General features: G+C 50.1%; 2 protein-coding genes and 1 pseudogene across 2 annotated transcripts; 2 read left to right on the forward strand and 1 right to left on the reverse strand.

Moving 5' to 3' along the window:
* Nucleotides 1-2085: 2085 nt before the first annotated feature.
* Nucleotides 2086-3439, forward strand: LOC120681264 (protein IQ-DOMAIN 14-like). Its single transcript, XM_039962777.1, has 3 exons — nucleotides 2086-2663; nucleotides 2764-2848; nucleotides 3363-3439. Exons 1-3 carry the CDS (start codon nucleotides 2238-2240, stop codon nucleotides 3437-3439), a joined length of 588 nt encoding a protein of 195 aa, XP_039818711.1. The 5' UTR covers nucleotides 2086-2237.
* A 473-nt stretch (nucleotides 3440-3912) lies between these two features.
* On the reverse strand, nucleotides 3913-7945 carry LOC120683986 (mechanosensitive ion channel protein 6-like). The gene is made up of 5 exons (XM_039966071.1): nucleotides 5577-7945; nucleotides 5327-5450; nucleotides 4929-5222; nucleotides 4631-4833; nucleotides 3913-4492 (listed from the first exon to the last, which is right to left on the reverse strand). Exons 1-5 carry the CDS (start codon nucleotides 7448-7450, stop codon nucleotides 4207-4209), a joined length of 2781 nt encoding a protein of 926 aa, XP_039822005.1. The 5' UTR covers nucleotides 7451-7945; the 3' UTR covers nucleotides 3913-4206.
* Nucleotides 7946-12261: 4316 nt separating this feature from the next.
* On the forward strand, nucleotides 12262-15514 carry LOC120683271 (annotated as a pseudogene).
* The last annotated feature ends 1625 nt before the right edge of the window (nucleotides 15515-17139 follow it).

The raw sequence follows: 17139 nt of genomic DNA on the forward strand, positions 1-17139 counted from the left end.
ACAGTGCTGGCAAGAGTGGGACAAGTGGCTTATAAGTTGCAGTTGCCACCGGACAGTTTGATCCACCCAGTGTTCCACATCTCGCAACTCAAACCGTTTCACCCCAATTACACTCCTGTTTATGCAGACCTTCCTAAAGTCAAGGATCTTTCGGTGATGAACACAGTTCCTGAAGCTATCCTGGACCTGGAGAGGCGTTTGGTGAAGAAGGGCAACTTGGTCGTCCCACAAGTGAAGGTGAAATGGCTTCATCTGCAGTCAACGCAGCGACATGGGAAGACTACAACGTGCTGCGGGTGAGGTTTCCTAATGCTCTTGCTCGCGGTCAAGTAAGTTCTTCGGCCGGGGGAGATGTTACGCATACTGACTGTGTATTGTGAGAGAGAAAGCGTATTGTAATGTGGTATGTAATCTTGCTGACATGTGGGCCGGTGTGGCCAGTGTCTGGATCGTGTGTGCGCTCGGCTTAAAGGTGCCAGCGCGTGAGAAGAGACGTGTGTAAATTTTCTGATCTGAAACAGAATCGAAGGAGAGGGAATCTGCCCTCGTTCCTCTCGGTGATCTCCTCTGCGTCTGTTCTTGTGTGTGATTCTCACGTCTGTGTCTCGCACGGGCTACGGGTGTTACACATAATTGGCCTTACATTTATTAGCTTTGTTCCTCATACTAGATCTGGTTTGCCCAGGAAGCTAACTAGCTAGTGAATGAGTCGATTAAACAATAGTAACTATACCAGAGAGTCAATTTTTTTGAAAGCTACCAGACAGTCAATTGATTGTCTCAAAAGATATAGACATGGTACAAGCGAAGGCAAACAATGAAAATCTAGAAGACGGGGAGTTTACTTTACTCTGCAGTCAGCCCCGACCAAAAAACCACCCGCGACGGCTGAGAAGGAATCGTTCCACCGGAGCTTCACGGGGAGCGCAAAATTGTGCAGAGAAAAATAAGGGAACGCAAAATTGAGCAGACAAAGAAAATGAAGGGGTGGTGATCCAGACAGCAAACCTAGCTGCGGTTTGCAAAGCCAAAGCCATCGCGCGTCGCTCCTCCGAGCGAGTCGATGCGCGGCGCTGCGCGTAGCCCTCGTCTCCGGCGACCCGACGGTCGCCGAGGCCCCCGGCGGCTCGGCTCCGTGAGTTACGGCGTCCGGCGGCGATGGGGAATTTCCGCTTGTCCGCGACAGCCGAACGTTTTGTGTACATGGGCTGGGTCGTAGTTGTTTGGGCCTATAGGCCGAGGTTGTCCAAGCGCAACGAAGAAGTAGGCCCGGCCCAAGGCTTATTTCCAGGGGCATTTGTGGCAAGTTTTTCCGCTGGGCCGGCTCAAAGCTCTCCTTCCTCCTTTCTATAGAATTCCAAACGGGCCGCCCGGCCTTAGCCCGATGTGGCCCGGCCCGAAGCGGCCCGGCACTATCAGACCATCGGGCCTGATAGTGCCGTGCCCATCGGGCCGTCGGACTGAACTGGCAGCCCAGGCCCGACACAAGCATTTTTATAGGGCCGGGCCGGCACGGCGGCCCGACTTGCTCATCGGGCTCTAGCGGCCCATCGGGCTCTGGTGGCCCATCTGGCGCGCGGAGGCCAGAGGGCAGAGGTGTCGCCGGGCAGTTGTGCGCCGCGCTTGGCCGCGCCCGAGCGGGGATTGGGGTCGGCGGCGGCCGGGGCGGAGGCAGCCGTCGCGGGTGGGTCGGCGGCGGCGGGGGCGGAGGCAGCTGTCGCGGGTGGGTCGGCGGCGGCGGGGGCGCAGGCGGCGGGGGCGGAGGCCGGGTTGGCGACGGCGGGGGCGGGCGGCGGCCGGGGAGGATGCGGTCGGGGTCGGAGGTAGCCGGCGTGGTCGCGTGGAGGGGTGGAGGAGTGAGGGAGGGGCGGCTGGTGTGGGGTGGAGAAATTAGGATTTGATGATTTTATATATGGGAAGTGAGGAGGAAGGGGAATGTGGGCTGTTAGGCTATGAAATCACACGGGCCGCTATCGTGCTTGTGCTTCAGGCCGGCACTATAGGCCGGAGTGGCGGCCCAAGCACTAAAAGGCTGTCGGGCCTGGCTAGGGCCGTGCCTCGGGCCGCAGATCGTGCGTGGCTCATTTGGAATTCTATACTCCTTTCCTCTCGATACCCCAAAAAAGAAAAAGAAAATATCCAACTCAACTCTAAAATCCTGGCACGTTCTTCCTTCCCTCTGTTGCGCCCACGACGCACCGCCTGGGCACCACCACCAGAACGAGAACCCCGCCCGCATGGACGCCCTCCTCCGGCGACTGCTTCGCTGCTTCGGCGCGCGCCGTCGCCGAGAGCGACCTCGGCGACGCCATGGCGGCCGCGGCGGCGGTGGTAGGGACGACGACGCCGACGACGCCACGAAGAAGAGCTTCCTAAGACGCGTCGCCCGGTTCGGACGTCGCGGCGCAGGCGCCGAGCGGCTCGAGACGCCGAGGCCTTGCCGTCGCCGGTGGCCGCGGCCGCGCGGGGTGAACCGCGTCTTCGCGCGGTCGCCCCCCTGCGGAACGGCTGCCAGGGGCGTCGAACCCAGGCCTGCTGCCACAGACGCCGTCGCCGCGGCGGCGACGGCCGTGCAGGCGGAGGGCGGAGGAGCTGGCAGCCAGGAGTTTTCCGTCGAGCACGCCGCGGCCGCCACCATCCAGGCCCACTTCCGCGGCCACCTGGTACGCGCGTGACGCCACGACTGATCTGCGTAAACTTCAGTAGGGTCTCCTGTGCTTCAGGCTCTGAACTCTGAAGTTGTCAATTTCGATTGATCGCCAGGCGAGGAAGGCGTTCCGCGCCCTGAGGAGCCTGGTGAAGCTGCAGGCGTTCGCGCGAGGCGCGTACGTGCGGAAGCAGGCCAGCGTCGCCTGTTGGAACCGAGGATCGACGAACGATCACAAGAACAGAGGAACACAATAGGATTTCCAGCGACGAACGCCCCGGCCGCTGAACGGCCTGTATGTTGGCTGTTATTTCATTGGACTCGGCTCACATTACACAGCGATTACATGCCGGCTTTATAGCCCAGGCCACGCAGCGTCGAGCAACTACTTCGACCGATTCTTGCGCGCTCCGGCTCCATCTCCTGGCGACGCGGCTGCAACTCGTACGTGAGCCACTCCTGCTCATGCGCACGTCCTAGCCTTTCACCGAGCCTTCCGGGAGCCACGCCCGCGACTAGTTCCTGCAGCTAACTAACTGATGGAGACGAACTCCACCAGGGACACACGCACTCGGCTATGACACGCTCCAATCTACGAGCAAACACACACAAACTCGCAGCTATAGCATGCGCTAACATTCTGGATGAACACAACTCAATGCGACGCACGCACAAACTGACACGAAACAAACTCCAAGTCATGATTATCCTAACATCGCCATCTGGTGCATGAAGGTGCTCGTCAGGCTGCAGGTGCGCGTGCGCTCCCGGCAGCTGCTGCTCCTGGACTGACGCGGCCAAGGTAGCAGCAAGTGGCAGCATTCGCTGTGTTCGCTTGGTTTTTCGGCCAACCAGCCAGCAGTACTGCTCTCTCATACTAAATCAGCACAAGTCACCAGCTACTAGCCAGTCAACGGTACTGTTCTCTCGTAACAAATCAGCACCAGCCATTAGCTACAGCCAAGCAAACACAGCGATTGCCGATCCGATTGCTGCCAGGTTTGTTTCAGTGCATGACACTAAGACTTAGGTGACAAGATTTGTACTGCCTCCATGTGTAAATGCAAACGCCAGCCTTCTCATACTTAGTCCAGAGAATGCAGGTCCCATTCAAAATAAAGATTTACATACTATTTTGCTTCGAGATTTTGGATGATGATATGTTGTAATGTATAAATTCATAAATTCCTTCAGCTCTGTCAATTGAAATTTTGAAATAGACGCCCGTGTGTAAAATTAAAGACAGATAATTCAGAACTCCAATCTTTTAGATGAGCTAAATAATCACATTTATTCTGCAGCACAAGGTGTTTACTTACCAACAAAGTAGGCACAAAAGTACGGATCAACAACACAAAAACTACAAGAAAACACTAGTGATGGCTGCAAGGACAGCAAGACCTGTTGCCTCTCGTCAGCAGGCTGTCACAGCTCAAAGCACACGTACTCAAGGGAACACTCGACTCAGGACTGGTCAGGAAAACTTACTCTACCTCTCTCTAGCAACTCCAGAGCACTGTCTCGTATAGCAAGGCTGAAGGCATCCGTGCATCAAGATCTCAATAGCTAAACGTCCATGTCGACGGCATCCTCGCGGACTGGATGGTCGGCGCGTTCCGGACGTTGATGTCGAGCGGCAGCATCCGGTACTCGATCTCGAGGTCCCTCAGGATCTTGATCATCTCCTGCAGCAGGAGCTCTCGCCGCTCGAACCGCATCCCCATGTCGTGGAAGTTGATCGTGTGGCGGCACCAGATGGAGACCTTGAGCTTGTTGGTGTCGTCCACGTCGCGCAGGACCACCATCGAGCCGGGGTACCAGTGTTCCTTCTTGTTGTCAAGGTAACTGAATTGTTTTTTTTTTTTTGAGAAAAAATGGGTTAGCTAGTAACCTTAATCAAGAAGCTAGTCAAAGAGCATAAAAAGCTATAGTATGTAACCTTTGAAAACAGTGACAAACTGAGGTTAAGGCATGAGAGCTTACTGCATTAGTCTCTCCTTCATGAGGGTCAGTTTCTCCACTGGTGTTCCGACATGAACAGCGAAGTCGACAGCGTCTCCCATGTCAGGGCTCCTGTAGTAGTTCATGATCGGTAATTGGGCCAGCTGACTGTTTGGATAATACACCTTGAGGTTGTCGTATCGGAGGAAGATCGTCGTCATGATGTTCATCTCTTCCACAACCACCTGACCCACAATTTAGCAGTGTGTAACAAAGCTAGGTCAGCTGGTGCGAAGCAAATTTGTTCACTGTCGACAGAGCACCAAGGAGCATCTGCTACCTGCATTCCATCAACCTCGCATCGATCGCCGACATCGAAAGGATGCATCACGAACAGGAACACGATCGCCTCGAAGATGGTCCTGAGAGTGTTCCCGAACATGAAGACCGCGACGAGGAGCTGCGAGCTGAGCAGGACGAAGAACTTTGACGTTGCGATCCCTAGGATGAGAAGCCAGAGAGCGAGCACGATCAACGCGACCACGACGTTGGCCATCTGGTGGAGCTTGTTCACTGCGGTCTTGGTGTCGTTGAGCGTTAGGGCAAGTGCCTTGCGCTCTCTGAACGCGTTTACCTACAGAATCCACACGTACGACAGCGAGAGACAGCAGCGGTGATCAGGAAAATTCTCACTGAGATGGATGATAGGAGGAGGAGGAGCCGTGTCAAGATCATTACCACCCAGTTCTTGAGCGCCCTCTTGCTGACCCTGTTTTGCTCCTGCGCTCCTTCAAAAAGATCCATCGCTTTCAAAGCTTCTTCCTGCCTCATGAAGCGCATCAGATCTGACAGGTAGATGTGCCTGCAGTGGGTTGGGTTCAGATTCAGAAATCAGTCAAGGACGCTGCCATGATGACAATTCAAAGAAGAAAGTGTTCAACACGGACTGGGAATTAAGTTTTGCAGAGATGTATGTACTAGCACTCACTTGGACCCAGGCTTGGCGACGTTCTGGAAGATCCTCTTTGCCGCAACCTTTGCCTCATACTCGCTGTGTATCTCCGTGGCCAGCTCGTCCTCGCCCGTCGCATGCTTGAGCTGCTCGTCCATGGTTGTCAGGGCCCCGTACCGGACGATCTTCATGAGCCTCTTCATGCTCCACGCGGAGATGTTCTTCTGGCTGAGCCGGTGGAGCTGGTCGATCGGGATGCTATCGTCCAGATGCCGCTCGGTCTTCTGCCTCTGCAGCTGCTTGCTGGTCCCTCCTCCTCGCCTGGACGCGGCCGTCGTGAGGCGCCCGCTCTTGGGCGCGGGCCCGGGCTTGCTCGGCATGGCCGTGGCCTCGAGCTCGCTGGGGATGGCTGCCCCCGCGCTCTGGAGCCTCTGCACCTCGGCCATCATGCGGCTCTCGTCCACCAGCGGCGGGCCGGAGAGGGTCTCGATGACGTACTGGTTGAAGAGCGCCTCCTGGATCCTGTCGAAGTAGGTGGAGACGTGGAAGGAGGACGCGAGCACCTTGAGCAGCAGCGTCTTGACGAGGCGGATGACGGTGGCGACCAGCAGGCAGCACAGCACCTTGGTGACGTAGGGCAGCACCGGCGTGCGCGTCTCCCGCTTGGCGTCCTTGTCGAAGAGCAGGTGCCAGGACACGAGCGCGATGCCCAGCCAGAGCACGTTGCGCACGGCCCGGCGCACGCCGTAGACGAAGTAGAGCACCTTCTTCCGCAGCAGGAAGTTGCGCTCCACGAAGAAGACGGCGATGCGGATGACCCAGCCGGAGACGAGGCGGCCGCAGATGAGCACGAACACGAGGAGCTCCCATTTCCAGAGGTGGAGCCCCGAGAGCTTCTTCCTGGACAGGCTGGGTATGGTGATGCTGCAGATCAGCGCGGCCACGATGACCACCAGGCTGACCCACTCCATGATGAGAAGGCAGTCCATGGTGTCGCGCTTCAAGTCCGAGGTCATGCCCTCGTCGACGAACGGGTCGTCGTCCTCGTCGTCGAAGCCGCCGGACTTGCCGATGAGCCCCGACTTGCCGATGAGCCCCGACCGGAGCTGCCCGGACTTGGGCGGCAGCCCCTTGGAGACGAACGATTTGCGGGGGTCCGGCTCGCCGGTGGGGGCGCTCGACGGCGGCGGGGGATCCATTAGCCGGGAGCGCGTCTTGCTGCGCGCCAGCAGGGAGGCGGTGGACGTCGACGTGCAGCGCAGCACCTCGGCGGTGTCCGCGTCGGTGCCACTCTGGTTCCGGGTGTCGATGCCGTCGTAGGAGGAGGACGACGCCGACGACGTGGACGGGGAGAAGCGTTTGTGGGGGTTTTGGAACGAGACGCGCAGCTCCCTGGAGGCGCTGACGGACGTGGGCGCGCGCGGCGGCCTCCTCATCTCATCCACGTCGAAGTCGGGGTCGATCGACACCTCGCCGCCGGCCGCCGCTTGCTTCCGGAGGAAGCTGCCGATGAGGCGGCTGGGCGGGTCCTCGCTGGACTCCCCCGGCGACTGCGGCGGGCGGTTCTTGAAGCTGAAGGAGTCGCCGGAGCGGGACGCGTCGCCCCCAACGCTGGGCGAGGTCGAGGCGCTCGACCCCGACGCGGAGGGCGCGAGCATGGTGACCTTGGCGCCGGCCCGCGGCGTGCTGACCGCGGAGTTGTGCCCGGACGCGCCGCCGGCCGCGTGGAGGGAGACCGGCGAGTGCGGCTCGGCGTCGATCTTGACGACGACCTCCCGGCGGTCGCCGTCGCTGTGCTGGCCGCCGCGCTCCTTGTCCTGGTCGTGGTCGAAGTCGAAGGACCCCGACTTGGACCTGGGCGAGGCGTTGGACCCGACCGACCTGAGGCTGCCCTTCCGCTGCTGATCCATGGCTGGGCCGGAAGCGCGGCGCGGCGCGGCACCCCCACGGCAATCCAATCCGATCGTCAGCTACGAGCGGGGAGACTCACCGGCTCGGAACGCGGGGCGGCGGGCAGCAGGCATGCCTGGACGCTCACGCACGCGCGCCGCGGGGGCGGGGCGTTGGTGGTTGGTTGGTTGGTGCTCGCAGCAAGCCAGCCGAGGGAGGCCTCACGGCGGGACACGCACGCATGCACCTGCGGCGAGCGCGCTGTCCCGGCCGCGACCGCGAGCAAAAGGCAGAGGAGGCTCCTGGCTCGCCGGGGAGCGCGGCGCGCGCGTCGGGGAGCGGGCCAGGGCGGGCGGTGTGGGGCGTGGTCTGCTTGGCGAGCGGGTGCGTCGTCTACGGGCCGGGAGCGCCGGGGCGCGGGGCAGTATATACCGCGGGCGCGGCGGGGCATGCAGCCGGGGCCGTGGCTGGCTGGCAGGCATGCAGGCGCGGTGCTCCCCGCAACCGCCGGTGGGGCTGTGCGATCCTGGTGCTGAGCTCCGGTGGGCTAGCACGCAGTGGCTATTTTTGGGCGCTGCTGATGCGCGTCCCTGTCCCTCACGTGCGGTCGGTTCGACCGTTGGTCGCTGGCGTCAGTGGCGTGCGGCTGCCTTCGCCTTTGCCCCGGCGATCCTCCGGATACCCGTTGCTGCCTTTGATGCATCATGTCATCTCATGCGACGTGGCTTGTCCCGTGAAGCTTTGCTACTTTTGTGCTCACCCCATGGCTGTTTATTTTGACACGCCTCCACATAGACGCCTCAAATTTGAGTATGAACAAGTGTGGATATGATTGTTCACAGTGATCATCCGAAGTCAACAACCATGGCTTTGGGGTTTTTTTTTTGATGGGTGGCTTTGGGGGTTTTTAGGCGTGGAGGTTGCAGCCTATGAGTCGCTCTACTTGCAATTTTCCCCCTATGTCACCGACCTTTCTTCCAACGGTTGCTAAAGTAATTGGATTGCGTATGTCAAACTTGCCTTGCAACTATCTCATCACGTATTCGATGATCCGCTCTCAGCATAATGAGTTAAGATCGTGCAAAACTATGTGCTTAAACATAACAGGCTAGCTACTTCGGGAAATTGCATGGCCTAATAAGAACAAGATGCAAATTAGATCGATTCCAATAGCTTAATATTTTACATTATGCTACATAATTTTTATTTTTATAGCATCAGCCACACGCCGTATTTTTGGCAGCTTATCTGGCTCGGTGGCTCCCACACTTCAGAGGTGGGCACGATAAGGCACTCCACGTGCTTTCGGTGCCTCGTCTGACTTCCAAGCTTAGGAGAGCTGGGCGCGACAAGGCGCTTAGCATGCTTTCAGCAGCATGTCCCACTCCCATACTACTGGGGGCTGGATGCAACAAGATACTTAGCGTGCTTTTAATTTGGCAGCTCGTGTGGCTTCCACGCACGAGAGCTTGGCGTGAGAAACGACTCGACGAGTGATATGATAACTCCGCTGGCTGAGTACTAAATGTACATGGCTACTCCTACACTTCATGAGAATCGTCGTCGAGTGATTTTAGTTCTTAGCCATCGCTATCTCGAACTGATTATTTTATTAATCCAAGACTCGAAGGCTAGGGTCCCTCGTGACGTCCTCCATGCCGGTTCTTTCAAGACAAAGAAGATAAGACTCAAGATTATTAGAGTCCTATGTAGATTGTAACAATTTTTCCAATGCTGGGGGTTTTAAGTAGTGAACCCAAAGCCGGTGAAGCTAAAAAAAATTGCTTCGTGTGGCTTCTAAGAGTGGCGGAGCTTGAACACTAAATCGGAGGGGGGAGGGGGGCAGACGTGGTAATTAAGTTGCTAATCCGATGAATAATATCAAAATTACTGTTCACCTGGTGGAAAATTTGCATAGCCAGGGGGCCATGGCCCCCTTTGGCCACAACGTAGCTCCGCCAGTGGCTTCTAATTCATTTTAGCATGGTCTCATAAAATGGCTTCATACTACATATCTCGATTTATGTGAAATAAGCGTAGTTGAAACTAAAATAAGCTATGCCAAACGGCCCCTAAGCTAGATTGTTAAGGAAAGCTAGATCGGTGATTAGAAGCTGATCAAGCAAGGCCAAGCAAAAATATGTTTAAAACTGAAAAACCTGTTGATGCGGTAGTAACTAAATTTTGGAGTAAATATTGGGAATGGCTTGCGTAAGATGTTTTTTCCTCCCAATAATTTTTAGCAAGATCCTAAAACTAATTTTTAAGAGTATATTCTTAAAAGAATGCAATTCTCACTTCTCGAGAAGTCTTTTAAAGTTTAAATTTTAATTAAATTTATATAAAAAATATTTATATCTCCAAATGGATTTATTATGAAAATAATTACGTAATTACTAATAACACTTAGTTTATAATATATACATATATATTAATACTCTTTTGTATAATTTGATCAAATTAAATTACAACTCGTGAATTGAGAGTTTCATCTATTATATTAATAAGTAAGTGTTAAAAGAAGCCACCACGTTCGCCTGGAAGGTCTAGAACTTTTCACGTTAATTTATTAAAAAAAGAAGAATTTAAATTATTTGATTTTATGAAGATCTAATGGTCTAAACTAATCTAATGAGTCCATACCAACTAATAATATATAAAGTTGGAATTAAAAGTTTTTAAACAATAGAACATGACAAAGAGTTTTTGCCCAATACAATTAGCAAGTAACTAAAATTCAGAATTAGAAAAATAAGGAAATTAGCAGATGACTAGAGAGTCCATATCAATTACAATGAACAAGTAGCTAAATTTAGGTTTATAAAAATAAAAAAGCTAGAACTTGACAGAAAGTTACAAATTAAATTGCAAGAAAATTAGCAGTTGATTGAAGAGTCCATATCAAATATGATTAATAAATAGATTAATTTAAAAACTATAAAATAGAAAAAAATACTAGTAGTTTTGTATAGCGACTACGAAGCAAATTAGGTAGAAAAATAGTATTTTTTGTAAAGTTCCACAAAATACTTAAAGTATCAGGGTCCGTTTGATGGGGGCTTCTTCTACATTTTTTTTTTAAAGTTACACCAAATACGTAAAAAAAAACATTATCGCCCAAGATGCCCAAATAAAATCCCGGAACGGTTTACCACATTACCACAATCTTGAATAGCTTCATCGGCTTCTCCTTCTTCCTTAAGTTCTAAGGTGTTTTGAGGATTACCACATTACCAGTAAGAAGTTGCTTTGTTAAAAAGATTTTTAAAAAATAATTTTGACCTCATCAAAAATATGATTTCAACATTAAAATTAAAACTAAAGCAATTTTAGAAGGAGATGGGGTCCAACCGAACAGCTCATTAGTGTGGAATTTAGGAAGTGGGTTTACAACCAGAAAAAAATATTAGAATAATGATGTAGAAGCACAATTGTATTGCATTAACTTACAGGAACAAGTATGGGTAAAAGAAAATAGAGAAAAAAATTAACATGAGTCAGATTTCCAGATAATGATGACAATCACAGAAGATGGGGAGAATAAAGAAGATGATTGTACCTTAGCAATAGTTAACCATAATACGTGATAGGGAAAGATGTAGCAATTGTACCATAACATAGATGTATGTATGCATTATTTTAGAATTAAGATAGTAGAATCTCTTATAACTAAATCTGGTGCATTTCCCTGCATTAGAAGATGGCCACGTAGGCCAGAATTCCTCGGCCGCCGATCGGATAGCCAGGAACAGTTGGGGACATAAATTTTGCAAAAAAAATTCCTTGAACTTTGATGAAATCAACCCGCAGTCCATAGATGACAATTTTGTAAAAGAGCACCTAGACTTTGTAAATATCAATTTTTGCAAAATACCTCCTGAACTTTAACGAGATCGACACGCACTCTACTAATGGCAATTTTACAACCCCCCCACCCCTGAACTTTGGCGAAACCAAACAGACCCCTTACGAAAAAAAACCCTAAACTTTGGCGAAACCAATCTGCACTAAACGAACATCAAATTCACAGAAAATCGATGTATCGGTGACGGGTTGAATCACCTCGCATATTTACACACTGCATATACTACATTATTGACACCTATGATGACTGCCACATACAAGTTTTTTTGTTATGGACGCATGAACGATCCATAGACATATTTCAACTGTCCACACCTCACCCACGTATATTTAAGAACCCAAATCAAATTTGATTGAGCTCACAACAAAACTTTATAAATACGTGCTATTTACGTAGTATATCTAGTTATTTAGCAATGGAGGCAGTAGTTTTTTGAGCAGCGGCAATGTGAGAAAAAAATCGATGCTCTAACATGAGAGAGAAGGGTGTGTTTAGTTGGTGAAAAAGTTTGAGTTTTAGTACTGTAGCACATTTTGTTGTTACTTGACAAATAATGTCTAATTATGGACTAATTAGACTTAAAAGATTCAGCTCGTGCTAATTAGTTAGATTGTGTAATTAGTTATTTTTCTAATTTTATTTAATACTTTATGTGTGTTCCAAAATTCGATGTGATGGATATTGTGCAAAAAAATTTGAACCCAACAGAGCCGAAGTTTTGAATTTTGAGCCTCGATTTTGCCATTGTGCTGTCTATTTTGCCGGCATTGATGACAGTTGAAGCCTCGGTGCTTGGTGACTGCTCTGCAGCAGGCCAGATACCACATTATTTTGGGCATCGTTGTCTCACACTGCAGCAAAATAAAAAATTGAAGCATCGTTGTCTCAAGATTATTCGCACCTCAAGATGCTCTGACCACGCCATTCTGTCCTCCAGTACCAGAGATCACGGGGAATCGGACGCACCTTGCCAAGCCACCCACCTCATGGAGTCGCCGGTCGCCGTCGCCGTCGTCCCGTTCCCTGCGCAGGGCCACCTGAACCAGCTGCTCCACCTAGCGCTGCACCTCGCCTCGCGCGGCCTGCCCGTGCACTTCGCGGCGCCCGCGGAGCACGTCCGCCAGGGCAAGGCGCGCCTCCACGGCTGGGGCGCCGGCGCCCTCCGCGGCATCGAGTTCCACGAGCTCGCCATCTCCGAGTACGACTCCCCGCCTCCCGACCCTACCGCAGACTCGCCCTACCCCTCCCACCTCCTGCCCCTGTTCGAGGCGTTCATCGCCGACGCGCCCGCCGCGGTGGCGGCCCTCCTCCGCAGGATCTCCGCCTCCCACCGCCGTGTCGTCGTCCTGTACGACATCATGAACGCCTTCGCCGCGGAGGAGGCCACGCGGCTGCCCAACGCCGAGGGGTTCGCGTTCCACTGCACAGCCGCGTCTATCCTCGCCAGGGGGTTGGATTTGGATGGAGGGCTCCAGCTGCGGATGGGCAATGCGCACGGCTTCGCCGACATCCCACCCCAAGGCTTCGTGACCGACAAGCACCTGGAGTTCATCGTCAAGCAGGCCAGATGCCACCAGACGGTCCCGTCCAGCGCCGGCGTCATCATGAACACGTCCCGCGCGCTAGAGGGTGAGTTCATCGACTTCGTGACCGAGCGGCTCGGCGCCGCCGGCAAGAAGGTCTTCTCGATCGGGCCGCTGAACCCGGTGCTGGACGCGAACGCGCCCGAACAGGACAACAGGTAGCAGAGCGGCACGGGTGCCTCGACTGGCTCGACAAGCAGCCGGCCGCGTCCGTGCTCTACGTGTCGTTCGGCTCGGTATCCTCGCTGCGCGGCGAGCAGATCGAGGAGCTCGCGGCGGCGCTGCGCGACAGCAAGCAGCGGTTCATCTGGGTTCTGCGCGACGCCGACCGCGGCAACGTGTTCGCGGCCTCCGGCGAGAGCCGGCACGCCAAGTTCCTGTCCGAGTTCACCAAGCAAACAGAGGGAACAGGGCTGCTGATCACCGACTGGGCGCCGCAGCTGGAGATCCTCGCCCACCCCGCCACGGCAGCGTTCCTGAGCCACTGCGGCTGGAACTCCACGATGGAGAGCATGAGCTACGGGAAGCCCATCCTGGCGTGGCCCATGCACTCCGACCAGCCGTGGGACGCGGAGCTGGTGTGCAAGTACCTCAAGACCGGCTTCCTGGTGAGGCCATGTGAGAAGCACGCCGAGGTGATTCCGGCGGCAGCCATACGGGAGGTGATCGAGATGATGGTCTCTGAGGAAGGGCTCGCGGTGCGGCAGCGTGCAGTGGCGCTCCGCGAGGCCGTCCGCGCGTCCGCGGCTGCGGGCGGGTCATCCCAAAAGGACCTCGAGGACTTCATCATTGCTCACCTCACAAGGTAAGAGGTCCAACTTGCAAGGGTTGCTTGTGTCCGGGGTAGGGTTTACCTTTTCGTTTTTTTTCCGAATCCCGCCATTTGCCGGAAACAAAATTTCGGCCGAAATTTCGCCGAATTTCGCTAATTCCGAACGGAAAGAGAATTCAAATTCAAAAAACGAAATTTCGGTGATTTCGACCGGAAAATGATGTCCGTTGTGATTTTCGTACTGTTCCTGAGGTCAAATGAAAAACTTTTGAATACCAACTTTGTTCAGTTTTTCGAGATCTACAACTTTTGTTTCAGGAACTTTTTCATTTGAGCAATGGTTTGAAAGTTATTTAATTATTTCAAAAACTACCAATTAAAAGTCTTGTCATTTCATGTGACAACTTTCATTTTCTCTCTTAGGCCTCAACTGGACTTTTATTATTCTTGTTATGGCGGATATTCCTATAAATTTTTAGGGACATTAGTTGATCCAATTGAAAGTTGTTTTAAATCCAGGACAAACATGATTTGAATTGGTTATCAATTCATGTGACAGTGTTTGAATTTTTTGTTTGATTCAATTTGTATAGAGAATTGTTAAAGCATTCTGAAAGGTGTGTTTTCCGGCAGTTTTCCAACGGAAAGTTTTTCCCTGCTCTATAGATGGTGACAATTCTCTTGTGGCCTAAGATTTTGGTCACATGCATGCTGTGGATGCAAGAATTTGACTTTCTCTTTAACACGTATCAGCAATGGCCACAACTTCAAAGCTTTAACACGTATATTGCAATGCAAAGCTTTCTTCCACGAAGTGGGGGCAGATCAAAGGCCACAACTGACTTAATCTGCAGTTGCCAATGGAATTTAACACGTATCAGCAATGGCCACAACTTCAAAAAAAAAACTCCCAAGTCTCCACAGTTACCGGCTACAAAGCTAGAAGAAGAGCCAGATCGAAGGCCTAGTTAAGAATAATAGACTACAGCAGACAGAGGGCTTTAGTTGCCATCTCATTCGATCTCACCGCTACATACAAAAGAAAAGAGCTGCTAGATGATAATATAAAAGCAGATGCAAAAGGCAAAAGCGAAGCAAGATTGACGACGAGCCTAATTGGACAGCACGAGGAAACCAGATCTACTAGTCTACTGATGAGAGTATAGTCCACCCGGGCCGGCGATGGATCATCATCCTAGTTGTAGGTATGCATATGAAATTGAATAGGTACCTCACCAATATCATGATAAACCAAAGTCTAGTTGAAGTCGAGGGGGGAAAACAAATTTTTGCACATGAAATGACGAGTCATTCAAATTACGGTTTCAAATGTTAATTTTAGCCTAGCAAATGATCTTAGATTTGAGTGTGTTCTAGTCCTATTTGCTTAGAAAAACACCTAGTTTTTTATCATATTTTTTACATATTTTTTTACAAATTTTTTTGAATTTTTGAATTTTGAAACGAAATTTACCGAAATTTACCGAAATTTCACTTCCCGGTAACTACCGAAAACGAAAAAAATACCGAAATTTCGCCGAAATTTCACCGAAATTTTGAACCCTGGTCCGGGGTCATGGCTGGAAATTGGTGCTAGTGGGCTAGCGTTCTTAGGAAAGCAATTCCAGCGCCGCAAGAAGACCCGGAAGCCTACGGGTGGCTAGAGGTTTAATTAATTCCAAGTTCGTTTCAATTGATTAATGGAGATTACCTGACACAGACACATATTTAATTTTTTTCATTAAACAATTATGTTATTTATTTTTCTTCCAAAAATAATATACTCTTTCTTTTTTACTTTCCTAGTACAATGATGTCAAATGTTATCCTCCCAAAACAAATAATGACTTAAATTATGGGTGAATGCATGATGTCATTTATTTTCTTCAAAAAATAATATATATTTTTCTTTTTCTTCTATAAAACAATGATATCAATTATTATCCTTCCAATTAAAATAATGACACAAACTATGGGTCCTTCCATAAAACAATGATGTCAATTACTATCCATCCAGAATAAATAATAATACGAATTATGGGTGAGTGGTGCAAAGAAAAGTAAATTATGTGCCAAAGAAAAGTAATGTGCGGGTACAAGATGTGGGTAGATGAATGATTGGTGTAAAAAGAATTATGATTTTGGTGGAATATTTTCCTTCTATCAATTTTGTAGGTCTACACCATTTTTTGTCAAACCTTTGGCTTGACAAGTGAGATCTCCGTGAGAGATATAGTGGGTCTAATCTTGGTGAAAAATGATTTCAATTATTTCAATTTGTATACTATAGATAGATAAAGTGTGTCACGAACTCCAGGTAGATGTTTCCTTAAGTTTGTTAGGGAGTCTTCTATATATGTACTAAAGATTGTGATCAATAAAGATAAGTGGAGATTAACCATAAACTTAGAGCCTCCTTGGAGGGCGAGTTGGTTCTATCTCCTGCCGAGTTCATTAGCCCAATTATCTAGCCATATCATGAATAAAAGGCTTGCTTATAAAAGACTAAACCATTGTGCATAGTAGAGCAGTGTGAAGAGGCTGTTTTCGTATACTCCCTGCGCCCGTACCTAAGTGCTCGTTTAGAAAATTTTAAACATATTGGTAGTAGTAAAAAATAATCATATTACCTCTGATTAACTATAGCAGTTATGATTGAAAATCGTGTTCTTTCTTTAGTTCTCTAGATTCTCAATAAATACAAATGCAATAAACTAGAAAATGAACATATACTTAAGTATTTGATTAGCTCCATATCCTTCTCTGCACAATTTTTTTTCTTAGTATTTCATATTATTTTAATTAGATGAATTGTACTACAATCTAAAAACACTCTTTATGGGATAAAAATTAGAACTAAACAAACACTTATTTTATTATTTTAGGATGGAGGGAGTATATGTCGAGCATTTTACTTTACTCATTGGAAAGCAAGTTGCCTGGATTCAGTAGTCTGATTGCTGACATTAATATATCTTTGAGCAATTAATACAAATCTCTCTACCAAAAGAAAAGCTCGCTTATGCTAGGAGACGAACGGATGGCGTCAGATTCCAAAAGAATCTACACCATCTTGATTTCATTCAAGACATCTCCTCCATAGACCGCGAAATCTTATGCTTGAACCATTCTTTCTCTTTGTTTCGATTATACAGTACAATTCAAATAATTTATAATGTATGCACACTCACTCCTATGAGCACAATGCTGTTAAATCTAAAAAATTTGCTTTTACAGAAAGTCAAACCCACGATCTAGATGCTACTGGAACTTTTATAATAACCATTAATTAGACTACATATCCTTTCACGCATCATCGTGCCGGACCATGATATCTTTCTTCCAAGTCCCAACATTGCCCACTTGGTAGTCCTTTGGTAGCGTAGATGATGGTGTCTAGGCTCTTAATGGTGTCGTTGCTACTTGTCTAACATAGCTTGCCCCCACCTCCACTTATAGGCTAGTGATGGTTGGAGAGTTCCAATAATA

Source organism: Panicum virgatum, chromosome 7N (genome assembly GCF_016808335.1).
Source record: "Panicum virgatum strain AP13 chromosome 7N, P.virgatum_v5, whole genome shotgun sequence".
Classification (NCBI taxonomy): Eukaryota; Viridiplantae; Streptophyta; class Magnoliopsida; order Poales; family Poaceae; genus Panicum; species Panicum virgatum.